This window comes from Trichosurus vulpecula, chromosome 4, assembly GCF_011100635.1.
Source record: "Trichosurus vulpecula isolate mTriVul1 chromosome 4, mTriVul1.pri, whole genome shotgun sequence".
Lineage (NCBI taxonomy): Eukaryota > Metazoa > Chordata > Mammalia > Diprotodontia > Phalangeridae > Trichosurus > Trichosurus vulpecula.
Window position 1 is genome coordinate 295,333,440 of NC_050576.1, and position 23,260 is coordinate 295,356,699.

The 23,260-nt window shown below is 37.0% G+C and overlaps 1 protein-coding gene across 1 annotated transcript in view; it reads right to left on the minus strand.

Annotated features, from left to right (window-relative positions):
- Positions 1 to 23,260, minus strand: part of ADAM23 (ADAM metallopeptidase domain 23) — a 245,007-nt gene that overhangs the window by 130,630 nt on the left and 91,117 nt on the right. The window contains exon 4 of the mRNA XM_036757815.1: positions 3,229 to 3,292. Coding sequence (XP_036613710.1) covers positions 3,229 to 3,292 — 64 coding nt within the window. The remainder of the gene's footprint in view (positions 1 to 3,228; positions 3,293 to 23,260) is intronic.

Genomic DNA, 23,260 nt, shown 5'->3' on the forward strand with positions numbered 1-23,260 from the left:
CACCAAAATGATTTTGTTTTCTCTTTGTACATATTTGATTTTATTTATCTATCTGCATGATGTTCCCTGAGTTGAATGAAAACTCTTTAAAGACAGGGACTGGTTCATTTCTGTTTTCATATCCCCAGCACCAGGTACATTTAATTGCATTGAACACACTATTTTAAGAACTTCTGTACATGACTTGCACAAAAATTGATTTTAGTCATTGCAAATTCTTACCTAATTAATTAGGCTTAAACAAGATTTCTACTTGGAAGCCATTACCAATTAATTTAAGTTACCTGACAAGAAGATGACCATAGACCTTTAAAAAAAACCATACTGCAATGCAGTCTTTTCATTGATTCAGACTAGTTTTCCCTAAGTTCCACCAAATTAGTGAGATGTTATGGTACTATGTCTGGAAGCCAGATCTTAATGGACCTCAGCTGGAAGAACCCCCAATGGGAGGAGGTGATCTAACCCTGAGCCCTTCTGCAGTTGAATGTCTGACCTGTATCACATGAATGAGGAAGGTGTTGGTGGCACTAGATTGGTGGTTATCATGTCTCACTTCTTTCTAGTCTCTTCTCTTTCTCCTCCTTTCCTTATTCTCTATTTCCCCACTTCCTTGTTTCCTTTTGTTCCCCTCAGTAAGTAGTTTTCAATGGGTATGGTTTAGCCCAGCAGGAAGCACTAATAACTAAATGATGAAGGCCAAATGACAGTTTATTCTCTCACTTTTTGGTAACCCATTCCTCAGAGTTAAATTGTGATTTATATGTAAATGAAGCCTCTCCAGTTTTTAATCTAACTCCATTTCCTAGTCAAAATCTCTTGTCCTTCCTTTTCTCCCTCCTGCTCACTCCTTCTACACCTTAGTGTTGGTTCAATCATAGTGTGATCTTCAGTCCCTCCAATGGTCCTATTCAGCCCTCACTCTCTTCCTTTCATAGTTAATGTCCACCAGTCTAGACTTCCTGGATCCCTTTGTCTTTGGGCTAGTTATGAGCCCTCCAAATCCCTACCCCTAAGTCACCCCCACCAGAAAATCAGTGAATCTCAAAGTTGGATAGGACCTCAAAAACCATCTAGTCTAATGCATTTCTGATCCCTCCAAAAAAATTATTCCTAAAACATCATCAGCAAATGCCCTTCACTTAAAGATCTCTAGTGAGGGGACATTCCCCACCAAACCAGGCAGTCTCCTTCTCTGACAGACAGATCCTTAACAAGATTTTCCATACATCAGGCCAAAAGTCATGACCCTTGCCTCCGTAGCTCACTCCCAACTTCTACCAGCTGCTCCTAACTATAGCCTGTGGGCTCATAGAAACCAAGACTACAGGATAACCCTTCAAATAAACATGGCTTTCTCCATTACTACTCTTAGGTGGACGATCAGGCTGGAGGAAGTCCTGAAAATGACAAATTCAAGTCCTCTACTCTTAACTGGATTCTCACTACCATCCGCCAATCCTTTTAATTCTCCTGATTGATTGATTCTCACTGGTCGAAAAGGCTATCTCAAACCTCCTTGGTTCTCCTCAAGCTCCCAAATATACCCCCAGTCACCTTTTTATAAGCAGATGATGTCATCTCCCACATGCCTGAAAGATTCAAAATTCTTCCGAAGCTTCCTCATCCACCATCCTTCACGCCTCAAAACTCCTCTATATCTTCACCCATCCTCCCTTCTCCTCCACCCATGGAGGAAGAGAGAGTCCTCATTTTGCTTTCTCTTTGTAATTCTATTCCGTTCCCTAGATGGCATAGTGGGTAGAGTGCTAAGCTGGGAGTCAGGATGGCCTGAGTTCAATTCTGACCTCAGATACTTACTGGTTGTGTGGCCCTGGGTAAATCATTTGACCTCTGTCTGCCTATTCCCTCAACTGTAAAAGGGCAATAATAACAGCCCCTACCTCCCAGAGTTGTGAGGCTCAAATGAGATATTTATAAAGCACTAAGCACAGCACCTGATAGGTAGCACTTAATAAATTCCTGTTTGTTTCCTTCCTTCTTACCATCTCCTTCAGGAGCTTCCCCATTGATCATTAACTCTCTCTCTCATCTCTCTCCAGCTTCTTGTTCCTTTCCTATTGTCTAAAAGCACACTCTATTCTTTCTTTACTAAAAATTCTTTCATAAACCCTACCATTTCTCTTCTCTTCTCCCCCCCTCTCTTTCCTTTCTCCCCTAGTCACTGTAAAACTACTAAATGGTCCCCCCTCTCTTTCCTTTCTCCCTTAGTCACTGTAAAACTACTAAATGGTCACCTAAAATCATACCTCCACCTTCTCACCATCCTTCTCCCTCCATTACAATCTGACTACTGGCCCCGCTATTCCACAGAAATTTAATTACTAAATCCATTGGACTTTCCTTATTAGTTATTTGTTCTTACTTTCTTATTTGTCATCCTCTTTGACTTCTCCCCACAGCTTCTGACAATGATGATCACCCAGGGTACCTGTGGTAAAGCTGACTCTTCCCTCTCCCTTACGTTGAGTTCCATTCATTCTACTTCTAGAACATGTCTCACATTCATCACCTTCTCTCCACTCTCATGGCCACTATCTTATTTCAGGCCCTTGTCACCTCTTACCTAAAATACTGTCAGTCTCCTAGGACACCTATTTCTATTCCTAACTCTGCCATTTTAGCTACAACACCATAGGCAAATCAATTATCCTACCTTGCCCCAATGTCCTCATTTTAAAATAAGACAGGCAGCCTAAAATGGTCATGAAGTCTCCTTTAACTATAAAGTCTATCACAACTGTTCTACCTTCCTGAATTGAGTCTTTGTGGTTTAGCTTTGTCAAATCATCCATTTACCCTAAACTCACAGTATAGACAACAAATAGGACATACTTTAGAATAAAGTACATGCATATTTACTATTAGTTTATAATTCATCAAATCATCCATTTACCCTAAACTCACAGTATAGACAACAAATAGGGCATACTTCAGAGTAAAGTACATGCATATTTACTATTAGTTCAGCTAAGAATAAAGAACTGGCACCCCTCAAAGTCTTAGTCACAGTAACTGAGGACGTTGTTTATATTTCTGATAGCAACAATCATTCATTCACTACAGAAGGCAACAGTTCTTGCACATGTGTAAGAGGAGAAGCCCCTTTGCCTGGTATAGACACTAAAACAAATGAAGCATTTACTGAGCTTTTCCAAAGCAGACTTTTCATCCAGGAATAGCCCCACCCTGATTTTTTAACCATACCTTAGAGTACTGTGGTTTTCCATCTTCATAATGAATCTCTACATAATCAGAGGATAGCAAGCCACTGCAAAGGAAAGAAAATAACAGCCATTATTGTACCAATGATAATGGCACACAACTCAATTCATTGAAATGAGGAATATTGAGATTTCACTGATCACTGAAATCCACAAATACAAAAGCTTTGTTGGTAATTGACAGTTTCAACCTTATCCATTACCAAGGCTTTTCTCCATCTAAAACTACATGAAATTAAAATTAAAACTAGACACCGCTCAACCTTGGGAGGATATGCAAAGGAACAAAAACACAGCTCAAGGACAGGCAGTAAGAAGGAAGATAGCCTAAAAAACCAGGGTAATCATCCCACGAATAATTACTTATACTGCATGCATTCAATGTATGTAACTCACTGTTTCAACTCAACTTCCAAAGTCCTTCTTTTCCCTCATGATATGGTAAACAACAACCAAAAAAAAATACACGAAGTACAAAAGGCAGCTTGGTGGAGTAGAGGGAGAGTCAGAATTAGGAAGACCTAAGTTCAGATCTGATGTCTCATGCATGCTGTAGCACCTTGGACAAGTCACTTAAGCTCTTAATGTCCCAAACAACTCCCTAAGACTATAAACTGCAGAATAGTCAACTATTTGCATGGGTAAAGGTTAGGGGAGTTTCAAGGGGAGAGTTCTACATTGACAAAATCAAAGGTCTGGATCTGTGTTACTTACCTAACATTATCTTCTTTCATTAAGGAAAAAAAAATCAGTTTTCATTTATGGATTGTTGACTACATGATTATGATACATCTTTCACTGAGATGTGGTAAGGCCAGAGGATTGTTTATACCTCACAAGCTACTTCCATCATCAGTACAATTTAGGCTCCTTGAGGGAAAGGACTGTCTTTATTTATTTATTTTTAATTTACATTCTCAGAGTCTACCACAATGCTTGATACATACACGGTACATGCTTAGTACATAGCACTATTACTATGCTAGTACTTACTACTTAGTACATGCACAGTACAGGCTTAATAAATGCCTACTGAACTTATAAAGCACCACTGCGGGATCATATAAAGGGATGCTAGAGTTCCCTCCAATCAATAGAAATAAGAATGTTACAGCTAAAAAGGACTTTAGAAATCATCTAATCTACCCCTCCCCCAAGCTTGTTTTATAGATAAGGAAATGAAGTCAGTCAACTAGTACTATAAGTGCTTACTATGCCAAACTATGTGCTAGTGCCCAGGTAGCATGGTGGATAGAGCACCTGGCCTGGAGTCAAGAAGACCTGAGTTCAAATATGGCCTTAGATACTTGCTAACTGTATGACCCTGGCCAAGTTGCTTGACCCTATTTGCCTCAGTTTCCTCATCTGTAAAGTGAGCTGGACAAGCAAATGGCAAACCATTCTTGTATCCCTTCCCAATTGGGGTCATGAAGGGTTGCACATGAGTAAAACTACAAAGCAACAACAATATTCGTCATATTGATTGAACTCATATATCATGCTATACACTTTTTTCCCAAGAAACTATTGTTAAATATTTACTACCATACCCCTGAAGTCCTTCCCTAAGAAGTATAGAGGCCATGGGTCAGACCTATCAATTATAATTGACTCAATTATAATTGAAGTACTATCTGAGTGCAGAAATACAAAAATATATTCAAGTTGGGCCAAAGACTTCAGAAGCAAATCATTTCCTTTTCCTATTATTTCTGAAATAACAGTGATATTCTGTGATAATTAGCTACTATCTTAGGGAAGTAGTCCAGGCATAGGTATCTACCCTGAGTTCCTCCCTTGGTCCCATAATATCTACAGCAGGGATGTCAGACTGGGCAGATCATTGGTCAATAGGGTACTACTACAAACTAGGCATTCTTTGTCATGCCAAACCATAATCACCAAGGCCCTGCCTTTATTCTGGTTCTGTGATTTCATCAGTATGGTATACTCTTTAAATATTGCCTAGGGCCCAGTATTATACAGCTAGTATGTGTCCTGTGGTAAACCCAGGCCTTTTTGACTCTAAGGCTGGCATGGATAGATGAGAGAGAGAAAGAGAGAGAGAGAGAGAGAGAGAGAGAGAGAGAGAGAGAGAGAGAGAAAGAGACAGAGATTCAATATACCAAGCTGCCTCTCACTCTGCACATTTCAAGTGCTCAATAAACTCTTTTTAGACTGAAATGAATTGCCACAAAACACACATTCTTAATTATCCAAGATCTCAAATGCCTTTATTCATTGTACAACAGTTAAATATGAAAGTCACTACAGTCTCAGTCCCAACTGGTTTTGAGAAACAATTAGACTTCTGTGTTGTGTCAGAGCGCCATCGAGGACCATTCTGGGGAAGTGGAGCAGACAAACAGATTTCAGATAAGATCTTTCTAACAATTAGAGCTGTCCAAAAACATAATAGGTTGCTTTGTGAGGCAGTGAATTATCCACCACTAGAGGTGCTCAAGCAGAGACCAACCACTTGTCAAGGCTATCATAGAGGGGATTCATGCACCAGGCAGGGGACCTCAAAATTCCCTTCATTTTTGATATTCTCATTGAATAAATATTGCCTTCCCTGAAACCCTTCTCATTTGTCGCTCTCCTTGATCTTTCCCTTCACCCCAGTCTAGCCAGAAAAGTGGCCTCCTTTCTGTTAGGTTCCACAATACTGCTTCTCATGAACTTTCAAATTCTACTTTGTATTATTTTTCTATCCATTTTACTCCCATGAGTCCCCTCCTAGAAAAGTAAGCTCCTTGAGGGTAAGGACTGCATTTCATTTTGTCTTTGTATCCTCCTCACTGCCTAAAACAGTATCTTCAACACAATGAGAGCTTAATAAAAATTTACTGAAACTGAATAAATAAATGGTGGGGTGGGAAAAGGTTAGGGAATAAGTGCTACTTTTTTCATGACCCAAATTAAACTGTCTGGTTATCTCAGACTTGTCAATATTTAAGTCCTATAATTAGGACAGAGAATCTTCCAAGATGGCATCTGAGTGCTTCACCAAAAACAAAACTAACAAACAAACAAAAAGCCTCTTGCACTTAAAAGTTACAGATATGATCAGCATTATTTTTATGGAAAAGACAGAAAGAAGCTTTCCAATCTTGTCGCAGGAACAGTTACAGGATGTTTTTAAATTTTTTTATCAATCACTGAACCCCACCCCCAAACAAGAAAAATCACCAGATGGTGAACCTTCTGGTCAAGCCTTTCTTTCTGCATTTAGCTAGGTTGGCAGTCATATGACAAACAGAGCCCATCACCAGTCCCACACCTAAAGCCTTTGCAGAGTAGACTTGCTAGATCTTGCTGACATAAGTTTCAAGAAATCCTGATAAGGTACTGGAGTATGATTTACACAGATAACAAGACTTAGAACCAGAGGACCTTTAAAAATCAATTAATTCAACTCTTTTATTTACAAATAAGGAAACACATACCTAGAGATTGAGTAACTTGCCAAGATCACCAAGCTAATCAATGTCTGGGCCAGGAAGGGAATTCTTATCAGTCTTCAATCCAATGATCTTTCAATGCATTTCCCCAAGGGAGTCTCTTCCCACTTTAGCATGGTCATTTATCATTTTGGATTCTGTACTCATGCTTATTAATAACCTTTCAATTCTTTCCCAGTACAAGGGATAGATCCGTCCTTTGGGATCGTGAACGTTCCAAGAGAGGATTTTTTTTCAATTGTCATAAATCTGAAGTCTTTGGAGAGTTATGTGTTGCTTCTAAAATGGTTTTTATATAGAAAGTTATTTTCAGCTTGTGGAATATCTTTCCTTAGATGTGAACAATGAAGAAACATAGAAAGATTTTCAAGCCAACTCAGAAGTCAATTTTTCAAGCCAAAAAGACATTAAGATGTATTTCTCCCCCTCTCCTATTATCTTCAGCTAGGAAAGATAAAGTGGCTGAATCACTAGAATATAAGCATGCAAAATTGTAGCTATTAGCATTCTGCAAGTCTACCAGGTCATTTTCCAGATTCCTCTGAGACGAAGACATTCACTGCTTTATCACATATGCATTATACAACGAGAATGATTTTTATGCAGCAGAATCTTCAGAAATATTAAATTCATCCCCTTGTTTACAAACCTACCTTAAATTTTCAAATTAATAAGTAGCACACCTCATCTGATATGAAAGTGATCCAGAGAGCTCCATTAGCTATGTAATGGAGCACAAAACTTAGAGAGTTTAGTAAACCAGAAAAATTTTAGGTATGGCATCAGGGATGGACTGTATGCATACTGTACGAAGACTGGCCTGGATAAATTCAGAAAGACTAATGATTAATAATTACATCAGGCACTTTAAAGTTTGTAAAACACTTTACATATATTCTCTCATTTTAGTCTCACAGCAAGCCAGTAAGGTAGGTACCACTACTATCTCCATTTCACAGATAAGGAAATTGAGGCTGAAAGAGGTTGGTGACTTGCCCAGGGTCATACGGCTAGTAAGTATCTGGAGCAAGATTTGAACTCAGGTCTTCCTGACTTCAAGTCCAATATTCTATCCACTGTGTCTTTCACTTAGCTGCTTCAACCAGATGAGATGCTGCTTGCCACCAGATAATGAGCCACTATTTTTGGCCACAGAGACTAAAGTTGCAACTAAGTTTTGACCCCACCACTTGACTGAAACTGCTCTCTCCAAGTTTACCAGTCTACTGTTACCTCCTAAATCTGATGGTCTTTTCTCAGATCTCAATCTCCCTAATATCTTAAGTTTTTGACACTGTTGTTAACCTTTTCCTAGACTCCATCTCCTTGACTTCTGTGACATTGCTCTTGCCTGGTTCTCCTACAATGTTTAAGGCATGGTTGACCCTGCCAACCTAATTCCACAAAGTAAGAGCACAGACATCCCACAGCTTCATAAAATAAATTCCATGCAGGGATCTTCTCCCATAAAATTGGAAGAACTTGGAAAAAAACTGAATGATGCATTATGGTGGACATATTATAGATCCTTCTTATTTGTTACACATAAAATCTATGCCTTTGCCACATAATACATCAGATTATTTAACCATATACCAGTAGAATATACAAATGATGTCAATTCTATTATCTGAAATTGCTTTACATTTATACTTTTTTAAATAACAAAACACAAACTTTGGCACAATGAAACAAAGCAGGCCTACAAGCTGGGCGAATCTACATTTTGCTTATAAGTTTATGACATCCTTGTTCTCCTTCCCCCCGTCTCTTGGTGATCTCATACATGCTATGAATTCAGTAATCATTTCTATGCAGATACCTCCCAATATGCAGATCTAATTCCTTCTTGTGATGCAGCATCGTATCACTAACTTCCTGCTGGAAACATCCACCTTGATGTCCATAAGAGTTTCAAATTCAACATATTAAAACAGAACTCAATATTTTTCCCTTCCAAAATCAACCCAACTTCCAAGCTTCCCTATTTCTATAAAGGCATTCCCCCATATTTAGATCACTCAGGTTCAAAACCTTTAAATTGTCAGTTATCATTCCTCTCCTCCTTTTCCTCCTCCTCCTCCTTCTTCTTCTCTCTGTCTCTGTCTCTTCTCTCTCTCTCTCTCTCTCTCTCTCTCTCTCTCTCTCTCTCTCTCTCTCTCTCTCTTTCTCTCTCTCTCTCTCTCTCTCTCTCTCTCTCTTTCTCTCTCTCTCTCTCTTTCTTGCTCCTCTCTCTTTCTCTCCCCGCTACCCTCTCTCCCCTCTCCCCTCCCCCCATGCATCTTTCTCTCTCTCTCTTCAACAAGACTGCAAACCTCAAAAAGGCAGGAACAGGTTCTGTCCCTTAGTATCTCCAGTACCTAGCATCATATCTTCCTCTATACTCATGTCTATACTCAGGTCAAATGACATTGATCCTACAGTAGACTTTAATATATGCCAGTTTGATCGAGTTAATATTAATTATTTCTAATGATTCTAATATAAAACAAAGAGAAAGTAGGAACTGGTAAGATATAATTGTCTTCTACAGCCTATAAAGATTCAGCCTCAGAGTTTATTTTTCCACAACTGTATTATTCAGAGAGGGAGAAAATATGTTTTCACCCTCGAACCCATGTCCCAGTAGCAAACTTTCAAGAAACTCAATGTTCTCTTTCTCTTCCCATTTCCCAGGGCACTCACTAGTCATAAAACATGAATGTGATGAACTGAAGAACAGGCACTGTGGGGAAACAAAGAAGCTTAGTGTATGTGCAGTTTCTAAAAGTGGAATTTACTCCCTTAAAGCACCACAGCTTCATTTCTTTTACCCATTTGGGAGGGAATTGTTTTATAAAATGTATCCAAATATATCTGCATTTCCAAAAATGTATCCCAAAAGAGTATACAGGGTATCCCAAAAGTCTTTGTGCAGGTTTGAGTTTCAATAAAACTTTGGTGACACCCTTTAAAAAACATAACTTAATTAATCCTTGATACTTGGGGTTATCCATTATTATACATATATGTATTATACTATTATTATATACCCATTATTACAAATCTCAACATAGCTCTTTCAATTCTCCAGTTTCTTCTCCCTCCAGCTGACTGCTGTACTTTTCACTGCTGTCCTGGGGATGCTCTCCCTACTCTTTGAGCCTTCTGTGCTTGGCAATCCTGATAACCAAGACTGGTAAGAACTATGTATTAAGTAATACAGGCCACTGAGTGAGGGCCTGAGGAGCTGTCCTGTAAATGAGCCTTAATACTTTTGCTTTCTGATAGATACTTCAGGGGTGGAGAAGCCTTTTATTTTGTGCTGTATTTCAAGATTTGGGGCTATGTTTCAGAAGATTTTGCCTAAATCTGGCCTCTGGAAAGGGAGGATTATTCTATATGAGTTTAAAGAGCGGACTCAAATCAACTCTCAATTCCCTATGGATAAAGAAAAGCAAAGATGGGAGATGGATTGGCTGAAATTATGGACCAAGGGATGACTAATCAGCAAACAGATTTATCAACATTTCTATTGCAGTTGACAGTGTGACTACGTAGCAAACACGATATTTTACCACAACATTCTTCATTAATGCCAGTATCTTTTGCCCACAAAGTACAATAGACTATATATAGCATATCATTATCCTTCATACATTGCCGTATATGATGTAGGAAATTACTTCCAACTCAGCAAAGTGAGATATACTAAGGCAATTAAGAGCATAATTATGCAGTAATTTCAAGTTGATATGGCACAGTGGAACACAACTCAGCTACATAGCCAGTATGACAAATATGATTCACTTTTTCATGGTGGCAATTTTTTAATAGAATTTTTTGAAGTGCTAATGGAACTCACCAGTGGTTATACACACATACACACACACACACACACACACACACACACACATACACACACACACACACACACACACACACACACACACACACGGAGTTGGGGTAGGTGGTAACCAAAATACATAAACTCCAGGGATGATCAGTATTCTCCAAATAAAGGCGATAACCAAAAGTGCTCTCTATGTAACAGCTATTGTGTGAGACAGAAATTAGGTTTTTTGTGCCTTTGGCAGTCTGGAAGCCTAATGCTACTGTGGTTTGTTGCCAACATTTATAATTGAAGAAAATTCTAAATTTCAGTTAGAGTTAAGTGAAAATAAAAATGTCATTTTTTTCCATTTCTATTTTCCATTTCCATTCAAATTCACTAAGCCCCTGAAATCCATCCCTAGGCTCACTGGACCCCAAGAAGTCCTGCTTTAAAGCAGGCTACTCTGGATCATACTGCTAAAGGCATTTTGAGGTTCCTCATATGGAAAATTTAGCCAGTGAGGGTCATATGTTTTAATTATAACTCCCAGCATTATCAGGAGGTGATTAAAAGAGCTTCATTTCCTTCCAAAGGACTATAATACTGTTCCCTCAAAGAAATTATTTCATATAACCTAGTGCATTTTGTACAAAAGTCTTTGAATATAAGTTTCAAACAGATTATTCCTTGTGCAAAGTAATATTGATGCTCAAAAAAATGGGTTATGCAGGCAAATGATATTCAAAATTAGGTCATCCCCTGAGTAGGCTTAATTATAACTCTAAATTATTCAACTGGTTTCTTTTTTTTTTTGAACTTTGTATATGGTTTTGGTATGGATTTCTCTAACCAAAAGGAATCTTCTTATTTACTCAAATAACACCTTTCCCAAACAATTGAATACAACTATAGAGATTCACGAAACTAGATTTGTGGATGGTCTTCCAGTAAAACAAAGGACTTCACAATTGCCATGCCACATAAGTTGGTTATTGAGTAGAAATTGTAGCTTTTCTAAAGCAGTTTCTTGGGCCCTAGGAGGCATTTTCAGAAGAGACTGATATCCTACATATATTTGGGTCTCAGGAAACTTAAATGATCACTCATTTCTATAGCAATAGGAAGATGAAGGGGGGTAAGCTCCTTTAGGGCATAACTTTTTTTTATCTTTGAATCCCCTGGCACTTAATACAGTGATTTTCATACTGTGAAAGAAGGCAGCTAGGTGGTTCGGCGATTAGAGTACTGACCCTGTAGTCAAGACCACAGGAGTTCAATTCTAGTGTGGGACACTTAGCTCTATGACCCTGGGAAATTCATTTCATCTCACCCTGCCTCAGTTTCCTCATCTGTAAAATAGTGTAATCACAGTACCTACTTCACAGGGTTATTGGGAGGATTAAGCGAAATAATATTTGCAAAGCATTTAACACAAATGTTTGTTCACTTCCCCTTTCCCCCAATCCAACCACAGTAGGCACTTAATAAAAGCTTGCTACATTGAAAGGGATTGGCATGATCAAATCATGTATTAAGTTTTTAGATTATATGGGCTCTTTTATATCCTCCTTTGTTCAGCTTGAAGTAATAGAAAGGAAAGTGATTCAAGTTCATTCTGCCATTTACTTCTTAAGTCACATCGAGGAATTCACATAACTTGTCTCATTTTTCTTATCTTTAAAATGGGTATTCAACAGGGAAGAGCCAAAATGGTGGAGTACAGGTAGCAACTAAGCTGAACCCTCCCAACATTCCCCTTTAAAATGATGCTTCAAATCGAATTTTGGAACAGCAGAGCCAACAAAAGGTCTGGGCAAGCCATTTTTCCAGTCTAAAACAAATTAGGAGGTCTGCAGAAGAGATCTGTGACACTGGGGTCAAGGCATATCCAAAGAGCATGTGCACATCAGCAGCAGCCTTTGGAGGCTGCAGAAGCTGTAGCTTTGGGAGTTCTCAGCCCAGAGACACTAAGGGGGTTGGAAAACTGGTCTTAAAGAAATTATAGGGGACCCTTGGCTGGCACTGGGTATATCTGGCACTGACTGGCAACTCTATTGCCCATAAGCAGTTCTGAATCACAGTTTCAAGGTGGAGAGAAGTGCTTGTGGTCAGTCACAAGGGAGCAGAGCCCTGGTCACAGTTACAAAGCAGAGAAAAGCACCAGTATTCGTAGCTGCAGGTGACCAGGACCCCTTGCTGGATAAAGACCAGAGTGCAGACCAGGAAAGCAGTTATCATATCTCTCCCTACATCACGCCACTTTGGAAGCACCAACTCACAGACCCCTAGAACTAGCTCTGAAAACAGCAGCAGGAAAAAGCCTGAAGCTTGAAACACTGCCTCATCCTCCGGTAAGCAAAGCCCAGCATGAACATAAAGTTTAAAGTCAAGAAATAGCCTGCATAACAACTTTAGCAAAGTTGTGGGATATAAAATAAACCCAAATAAATCATCAGCATCTCTGCACTTTACCAACAAGGTCCAGCAGCAAGAGATAGAAAGAGAAATTCCATTTTAAATAACTGTAGATAACATAAACTACTTCGGAGTCTACTTACCAAGACAAGCCCAGGAACTCTATGAACACAATTGCAAAACACTTTTCACACAAATAAAGTCACATCGAAACAACTAGAAAAATATTAATTGCTCATGTGTAGGCCAAACCAATATAATAAAAATTGTAATTCTACCTAAATTAATTTATTCAGTGCCATACCAATCAAACTACCAAAATTTATGTTGTAAAGCTAGAAAAAATAATAACAAAATTCATCTGGAAGAGGAAAAGGTCAAGAATATCAAAGGAATTGATTTTTAAAATGTGGAGGAAGGTAGCCTAGCAGTACCAGATCTCAAACTGTATTACAAAGTGGTAATTATCAAAATAATCTAGTACTGGCTAAGAAATGGAATGATGGATCATTGGAATAGATTAGGTTAACAAAAATCACTAGTAAGTGACCATAGTAATCTCATGCTTGATAAACACAAGATGCAAGTTTTTGGGACAAGAACTCACTATTTGACAAGAGCTACAGGGAAAACTGGAAAGCGTTTTAGCAGAAATTAGGTTTGAACTAACATTTCATATCATATACCAAGATAAGGTCATAATTTAGACATAAAGGGTGACACCATAAATAAATTAGGAGAGTATGGAATATTTTACAGGTCAGATCTATGAATAAAGGAAGAATTTATGGCCAAACAAAAGATAGAAAGTGTTACAGGATATAATAATGATAATTTTGGTCTTATCAAGTTGAAAAGTTTTTGTACAAACAAACTAATGCAGTCAAGATTAGAAGAAAAGCAGAACATTGAGTGGGGCAGGGAACTTTACAGCAAATCTCTCTGATAAAGGCCTCATTTCTCAAATATATACAGAACTGAGTCAAAATCATAAAAACATAAGTCATTCTCCAATCTATAAAAAGTCAAAGGATATGAATAGGCCATTTTCAGACAGAGAAATCAAAGCTGCCTATAGTTACATGAAAATGTTCTAAATCACTATTGATTAAAGAAATGAAAATTAAAACAACTCTGAAGTACCACTTCACACCTTTTATATTGGTTAATATGACAGAAAAGGAAAATGATAAATGTTGGAGGGGATGTGGGAAAATAGGGACACTAATGCACTGTTGGTGGAATTGTGAACTGATCCAACCACTATGGAGAGCAATTTGGAACTATGCCCAAAGGCTATAAAATTGTCCATAACCCTTTGATCCAGTGCTACCTCTACTAGGTCTGTATCTCAAAGAGATCAAAGAAAAATGAAAAGGACCTATTTGCACAAAAACATTTATAGCATCTCTTTTTCAAGTGGCAAAGAATTGGAAATTGAGGGGATGCCCATGAACTGGGGAATGGCTGAACAAGTTGTGGTATATAATTGTAATGGAATACTATTGTGCTTTAAGAAATTATGAGCAGGATACTCTCAGAAAACCTGGAAAAACTTACATGAATTGATGTAAAGTGAAGTGAGCAGAACCAAGAGAACCTGATACACAGTTAACAGCAATATTATATAATGATCAACTGCGAATGACCACTATTCTCAGCAATACAAAGATAAAGATAATTCTGAAGGGCTTATGGTGAACAATACTATCCATTTCAAAAGAAAAAGTTATAAAGTCTGAATGCAGATTAAAGCATATTTTTATTAAATTTTCATTATTTTTCTTAGGGTTTTTTGTTTCTGTTTTCTTTCACAACATGACTAATACAGGAATATGTTTTGTATAACTGCACATGTAAATATATATATATATATATATATATATATATATATATATATCAAATTGCTTACTTTCTCACTGGGGAGGGGGAGAGAGAAAAAAAATTAGAACTTAAAATTGTAATTAAATGTTAAAAATTCTTTAACATGTAATTGGAAAAATTATACTTGAAAATAGAAAATTAGGCTGGAAAAACAAAGAACAATGAAAAAATAATTTGACCACAAAAGGCTGCTACAGTGGCAGGGAATATTAAGACATAAACTCAGAAGAAGACAACATTGTGAAAACAGCTACTAATAAAAGCCTTAAAGGAAAAAGCTAATTGGACTCAACTCCAACAAGAATCCCAGGAAGAGTTAAAGAAAGAGATAAAAGTGATAGAGGGAAAACTGGGAAAAGAAATTAGAGCAACACAAGAAAATCAGGAAAAGAAAATTAACAGCCTGGTAAAAGAAGCACAAAAATTCACTAAATAAAAGAACTCCTTAAGAAGCAGAATTAGCCAAATGGAAAAAAAAACCATACAAAATCTCACTGAAGAAATTAATTCCCGAAAAATTAGAATTAGGCAAGTGGAAGCTGATGACTCCATGAGACAACAAGAAACAATAAAAACAAAGTTTAATGAATGAAAAGATAGAAGAAAATATTAAATATCAAAAAAAAACAACTGACCTGGAAAATAGATTCAGGAGAGAAAATTTTAAGAATTATTAGACTACCTGAAACCCATAATCAAAGAAAGAGCCTAGGCATCATATTTCAAGAAATTATCAAGGAAATTTGCCCCAATATCTTAGATTGAGAGGGTAAAATAAAAATTGAAAGAATCTACCTATCACCTCCTGAAAGAAATCTCCAAATAAAAACTCCCAGGAATATTACAGCCAAATTCCAGAACTCCTAGGTCAAAGAAAAAATACTTCAAACAGCCAGAAAGAAACAACTCAAATATTGTGGAGCCACAGTCCAGATCACATAAAACTTAGCAGCTTCCACATTAAAGGAGTGGAAGCTTGGAATTCTGGAGGACAAAGTAGCTAGGATTACAACCAAGAATCACCTACCCAATCAAACTGAGTGAAATCATTCCAAGGGAAAATGGATAGTTAATGAAATGGAGGACTTTCAAGCATTCCTGATAAAAAGACCATAGCTGAATAGAAAATTTGAGATTTAAACGGAAGACTCAAGAGAAGCATAAAAAAGTAAACATGAAAGAGTAATCATAACGGATTCAATAAAGTCAAATGCTTTAACATTCCTACATGGGAAGATAATATATGTAACTCCTAAGAACTTTATCTTAAGTTAAAGAGCAGTTAAAAGGACTTTACATACACAGAGGACAATGGGTATGAGCTGATTATGTTGGAATGATCTCCAAAAAAACTAAAGGGGGAGGAAGAGAGGTGCACTGAGAGAAGGGAAAAGGGAGAAGGAAAACAGAAAAATTTTTTCTTACATAAAAGAGATGCGACAGATAATGCATGAACTTTAATATCATAAGAATTCGTTCAAAGAAGAAAGAATATATATACACAATTAGTTGTGTATAGAAATGTAACTTACCCAATAAGGAAATAGTAGGGGAAAGGGATAAAAAGGGAAGGGCAGATTAAGGAAGGCAGTGGTTGGAAGCAAAATAGACTTTTGAGGAAGAACAGAATAAAAAGGGAGTGAAAGAAAGAAACAGAAGATAATGGGATGGAGGGAAGTGCACAGTTAGTAATCATAACTATGAATGTGAAATGGATGAGCTCACCCACAAAATGGAAGCAGATAGCAAAATATATTAGAAACCAGAATCCAACAATATGTTGTTTACAAGAGACATGCTTGAAACAGAAACACACACAGAGTTAAAATAAAGGGCTGGAGCACAATCTAATATGCTTCAGTTGAAGTAAAAAGAGCAGGGGTAGCAATCATGACAAAGCAAAAGCAAAAAATAGACAATTAAAGAGAGAATCAGGGAAACTATATTTCACTTTAAAAAACAGACAATGAAATAAAATTTTAAAAATCTTGCAAGTTCCTCTGATAAAGACCTCCTTTCTCAAATGAGAACTGAGTATAGAACTGAACCAAATTTATAAAAATTAATAAGAGCCATTCCTCAATTAATAAATAGTCAAAGGATGTGAACAGGCAGTTTTCAGAGGATGAAATCAAAGCTATCTATAAGTCGTACCAAAAAAATGTTTTAAATCACTACTGATTCAAGAAATGCCAATTAAAACAACTCTGAGGAACTACTTCACACATCAGTAGTGACGAATGCTGGAGGGATGAGAGGAAAACAGATATACTAATGAACTGCTGGTAGAATTGGGAAAATAGTACAACCATTCTGGAAAACAATTTGGAACTACACCAACAACTGTTGATACCTTTCGACCCAGCAATGCCACTACTAGATCTGTATTCCAAAGAGATCAAAGGAAAAGGAAAAGGACCTATATGTACAAGACTATTTTTAGCAGCTCTTTTCATGATGGGAAAAAATTAGAAATTGAGAGGATGCTCATCAATTGGGGAATGGTTGAAAAAGTTGCAGCCTATGGTTCTGATAGAGTACTATTATGCTATAAGAAATGATGAAGGGGGTGGTTTCCAGAAAAAGCATGAAAAGAAGTAAAGTAAGAAGAATTGGGAGTTCCCTGCGCACAATAACAGCAATGTTGTAATGATGAGCAATGGTGAAAGACTTGGCTCCTCTGATCAACGCAATGACCCAAGACAATTCCAAAAGACTCATGATAAAAAAAATGCTTTTCACCTCCAGAGAGAGAACTGATAAACTCTGAGTGCAGATTGAAGTTTTTTCCTCACTTTCTTTATTTTTCTAGCTTTTTTTAAATATTGCTAATAGTAAATATGTTTTGCATGATTTTACATATATATAACTCATTATATTGCTTGCCTTCTCAATAGGTGAGAAAGGGAGTGCAGAAAAAAGGAGAGAATTTGGAACTCTAAATTTTAAAAGAATGTTAAAAACAAACAATAATTTTTAAGTTAAAAAACTATCAATCAGAGAGGAAGAAAATATGTTTTTACCCTCAAACTCATGTCCCAGTAGCAAACTTTCAAGAAACTCAATGTTCTCTTTCTCTTCCCATTTCCCAAGGCACTTACTAGTAATCAAACATGAATGTGATGAACTGAAGAACAGGCACTGTTGGGAAACAGAGAAGCTCAGTGTATATGCAGGTTCTAAAAATGGAATTCACTCCCTTAAAGCACCACAGCTTCATTTCTTTTACCCATTTGGGAGGGAATTGTTTTATAAAATGTATCCACATTTTTCTAAAATGTATCCCCAAAAAAAGAATGTATAAGGTATCCCAAAAGTCTTAACACAGGTTTAAACTTTAATAAAACTTTGGTGACACCTTTTAAAAAACATAATTTAATCAATCCTTGATACTTGGGGTTATCCATTATTATACATATATAATATCCATTATTATACTACTATTATATCTCTCAACATAGTTCTTTCAATTCTCCAGTTTCTTCTCCCTCCAGCTGACTGCTGCACTTTTCACTGCTGTCCTGGGGATGCTCTCGCTGCTCTTCGAACCTTCTGTGCTTGGCAATCCTGATAACCAAGCCTAGTAAGAACTGTGTATTAAGTAATACAGGCCACTGAGTGAGGGCCTGAGCAGCTGAACTGTAAATAAAGTGCATGATCCTTAATACTTTCGCTTCCTGATAGGCACATCGGGGGTGGAGAAGCCTTTTATTTTGTACTGTATTTCAAGGTTCTGGGCTATGTTTCAGAAGATTTTGCCTAAGTCTGGCCTCTGGAAAGGGAGGATTATTCTATATGGGTTTAAAGAGCGGACTCAAATCAACTCTCAATTCCCTATGGATAAAAAAAGGCAAAGATGGGAGATGGATTGGCTGAAATTATGGACCAAGGGACGACCAATCAGCAAACAGATTTATCAACATTTCTATTGCAGTTGACAGTGTGACTACATAGCAAACACGATATTTTACCACAACATTCTTCATTAATGCCAGTATCTTTTGCACACAAAGTACAATAGACTATAGATAGAATATCATTATCCTTCATGCACTTCAATTTCTACTCAGAGCTCATCAGTACAGGGAGCTTGGAATGAGCACCTTCCTTTATCAATGCAGATCAGCATCTTCTCTTGCCTTGGAGAGTTGGCCTGGGGCACTGAAGAGTAACTGTGACTAAGTCAAGACAACAGGACTAGTACATGTTTGAGGTGGAACTTGAACCCAGGTTCTGTGATTCTAAGCCTAGTTCTCTTACCCATCATGCCATGCTATCTCTGTAAGCACTAGAATAAAATATGAAAATTATTCCAGTAGATTTATTACTTTTTATTCTGATAATAGGTTTAATGGAAGAAGAAATTTTAACTTTTGGCTAAAATTATATTCTTAGAGCATCTTGATCTAACAAGAGTGAAAATTATTCTTATAAAGTGCTTTAAAGGTTTACAAAGCACATTATGCTTAATTATCTTTTGATCCTCACAACACTCCTATAAAGTAGGCACTACTATTTCAGTTCAGTCATTTTTCAATCATGTCCAATTCTTCATGACCCCATTTGGGGTTTTCTTGGCAAAGATACCAGAGTACTTTGCCATTTCCTTCTCCAGCTCATTTTATAGATGAGGAACTGAAGCAAATATAGTTAAGTGACTTGTCCAAGGTCACACAGCTAGTAAGTGTCTGAGGCCAGATTTGAACTCAAGGAGATGAGTCTTTCTGACTCCAGACCTGTCACTCTATCCACTGTCCCACCCAGGGGCACCACTATCTTTACCATTTTATAGAAGAGAAAACCATGGCTCTGCTGGGTTAAGTTATATGCCAAAGTTCACACAGCCAGCAGCAAGTGTCTAAGGCAGGATTTTTACACAGCTGTCTATTAGTCTGGGACTCCAGCCACCACTTCATGCTGGCTCTCTCATAAATTCCAATGACTTATGGGACCTCTGTCCTCCATAAAACTGATAAAATGAACTTATTGATTATCATGGCAAAAAAAAGTATGTTTGCTTCTGGACTACTTTGCACACAAATGCTTCTCTGTTGGATTTTATTTCTTATATGTTGAAAAATGTATGGAGATACAAGAGTGTTCACAATTTCACTCTATTTAGTCTCTATTTCTTAAAACTCAATGTAATACAGAATGAAATATTTCAATTATAGAGAGAATTTAGAAAGGCACTAAAATACAGCAATTTAACACTGATTGTAAAATGTTAGTTCTAAATGATTGGTTTGTCATCAAATCTTTAATATAATAACTTATTTTATTCCTATAGTAAGTAAGAATCCAAACTGGCAATTCAATTGCTTTCTTTGACTAGACTTAATTTAGGATTCCAAAGAATTCAAATTTGCAATGGAAAATATTTCATTATTATCATCAATAGTCTAGACTAGCAGTATAAAATCCAAATAGAAATGAGTCCACTAAATCATATGTAACAATTTCTGTGGGCCACATATTAACTTAGAAAACCACATGTTTATTATTTATTTTTATTAATACATCAACACATTAAAATCAGACAGGAACTATGTTTTAATTTAATTTACGTCACACTTGGGGCTATTGTGGGCCTCAGGTAGTGTGTTTGACATCTCTGATCTAGAAGCTCTCCACCACAACTGTTGTTTTTGCATGAACTCAAAGGTAAATATACTTTAGTGGAGAAAACTGATATTCATCTTGCAATATGAAAGTAAGTTAGAAGATCACTGGATGAAGAAACTGGATACCTGAAAGAACTGTGCTGAGAGATGTATTCTATTTTATCATTTTAGAGTCTACAAAAGCTCTTTGGAGAAGCATGTGAAAAGAATGCTTATAAATAAGTTATGCATATTGAGGATTGGCCTGAGTTGAGGATGTAAAACTTTCTCACTCCATCATGATGACGATGATATAGTTTCTATTTATATAGTTCTTTAAGATTTACAAAGCATTTTTAAAATATCTCACTTAATCCTCAAAACATCCCTAGGAGATAGGTTCTATTATCATCCCCAATTACAGATGAGGAAACAGTCAAACAGAAGTGGATGAGTTACCCGAGTCACACAGCTAGTAAATATCTAAGGCCAGATTTGAAATCAGATCTCCCTGACTTTGTGTCCAGTATTCTATCCACTGTACCATCTGTTGTCTCTGATGCTACATGAGGAACAGTGCTTTGAGATTATGTCAGAAAGGCACAAAGTAAACTGGAAAGAATCTAGAAAAGGGACAGAGCTCTTCAGAGGGTAAAAACGAGTCCTTTAGAGCTTGGCTCATGGTAAAATTGAGGGAATTACTGACCTTTTAAGGTATTGAAGAAGTCATTTCTAGACAAGCAAGATTGATCATTAAATTGTGAAAAGATTTGGGATTGATTAGATGGGAGTGAGAAAAGCAAAAAATAAGACACTGATGGGGTGGGGGAGGAAATTGTACAAATTCTTTAAGGAGGCAAAATTTAGACTCTTATAGTGGGACAAAAACAACATTAGACTGAGCAGTCAGAAATGGATTCTAGCCTGGGTTCAGCCACTAAATAGCTATATTACTTTGGCCAATTCATATAACCTTTCAGGGTCTCAGTTTCTTCATCTGTCAAATAAGGTTAGCATCAATGATCCTGAAGATTCTTTGTAACCCTAAAATCCTTTGATTCAGTTAATAATTCATGGTAATCTCTCACCTGTGAATGGTATACTATGCGAGCTCCTTGAAAATGGATCAGGATTATGACCATCAATAAATACGCTATTTCTTAAACTAAGCACTCTGATCTTCTTAGGTTTTGAAGAGCACTGAATGAATTGGAAAGGCTAGATTTTGGTCCTAGCTCTTCCACTAAGCAGTCATGACTTTGAGCAAATCACTTAATCTTGTGCAACTCATTTTCTCCATATATAAAATAGGGGTGAAACCACCTGCCATCACTACCTCTCAAGGTACGAAGAAGATCAAACAAGATAATTTATGTGAAAGTACTTAGAAAATTGTAAAGTACTATACAAACATAAAGTTTTAGTATTACTATTAGCTACATTTCTTTTTCAAATAATCAGCCACCAATGCAATCTTAACTGGGTTAATTTAACACCCATTGCTGAAAGAACAGCTCCTTTTGTGATCCCTATACAGAACTATTTCAGGGTTTTATTAACTAATTCTTTACAGATCTGTACAACTCAGCAAAAAAAAAAAAAATGAGAACCTGCTAGGAGCCAATGTTGAGGGAAAATATTTTTTCTGTGTTATATGAAGAAGTAATAGAATATATTCTGAGAGCTAGTAGTGCAGATGATAAAAATCAACGCATTTAAGTGGTCCCTTCGCAACTGGGCATCATAATTACGAGGATGCAATAGCATATTTTTAACCTGTTTAAAAACACAAGTAAATCACTAAGATATAGAAATATCTTCTTACCATGTTATCCATGTGAGTAAACTGAGGGAAACTAGGAGAAATACAGGCTTAAAATGCATGCACTAATACAATAACTATAAGCAAATTAAATGAAAAATATGGATGAAAGAATGAATAGTTGAGTAACTGAATCTATCTCCACCTAATTATAGTCTGGAAATTCTGAATAACCCTAAAAGAGACTAGATTTCCATCTTTAATAGCCACTGAAATCACTGTCTCATTTACACATTCAACTATTTGTATTCGGTTTTCTAAATATATACTCTGAAATGTGAAAATATTTTGTAGGCACATAGGATTCTCATCTTGACTGGGCAGTCATAAAATCAGTGCCTAGGGAAAACTGCAGAGCAACAAATCTTGCCCTTTAAATGAGGTTTTCAAAACCATTTAAATATAAGACTTCTTAAACAACTGGGCGATTTTCCTCAAATTGTCTGAAAACTCTGAGTCCAGTAGTCCAACCTTACATACATGCATTGTTAAAATGCCCCCAAGCATTAGAATCAAAAAAAAACCAAACCCTCTAAAGATTCAGTAGGAAACCAGATCCTGGAGAAACTGTGACACAGAAAAAAAAGGGAAATATTCTATTTATTCTATTCAAGGCCCTTCAGGGAAGCTATTTTTAGATGAATCTTAAAAGCAGACAATTTTTTGACCCTGAAATATGTTCTAACAAAAACTGTAAATGATCTGCAATGGCAAGTTCGCTGAATATCAACTAAGTGTCAACACCAGAACAGAGAGCAATACACCTAGCAGCAGGGCAAAATGGGACCAGGTGGGGGTTGTAAAAGCTGGCATTATAGTGCTAAAGGAAAGCACTGTGCTGGAAGGGGGCAACAGATACCCCAAATGTGGAGGTTAAGAATCTGGATTTAGGTAATCATTCCAGAGTTCATAGATTGGTAGGCTTTAGAACTGGAAGGGACCACACAGATCATCTTTTCCAAGGGGCAGAGGTCAGAGTCTTAAGTTAGAGCCAAGAATTTGATAAAAAGCTT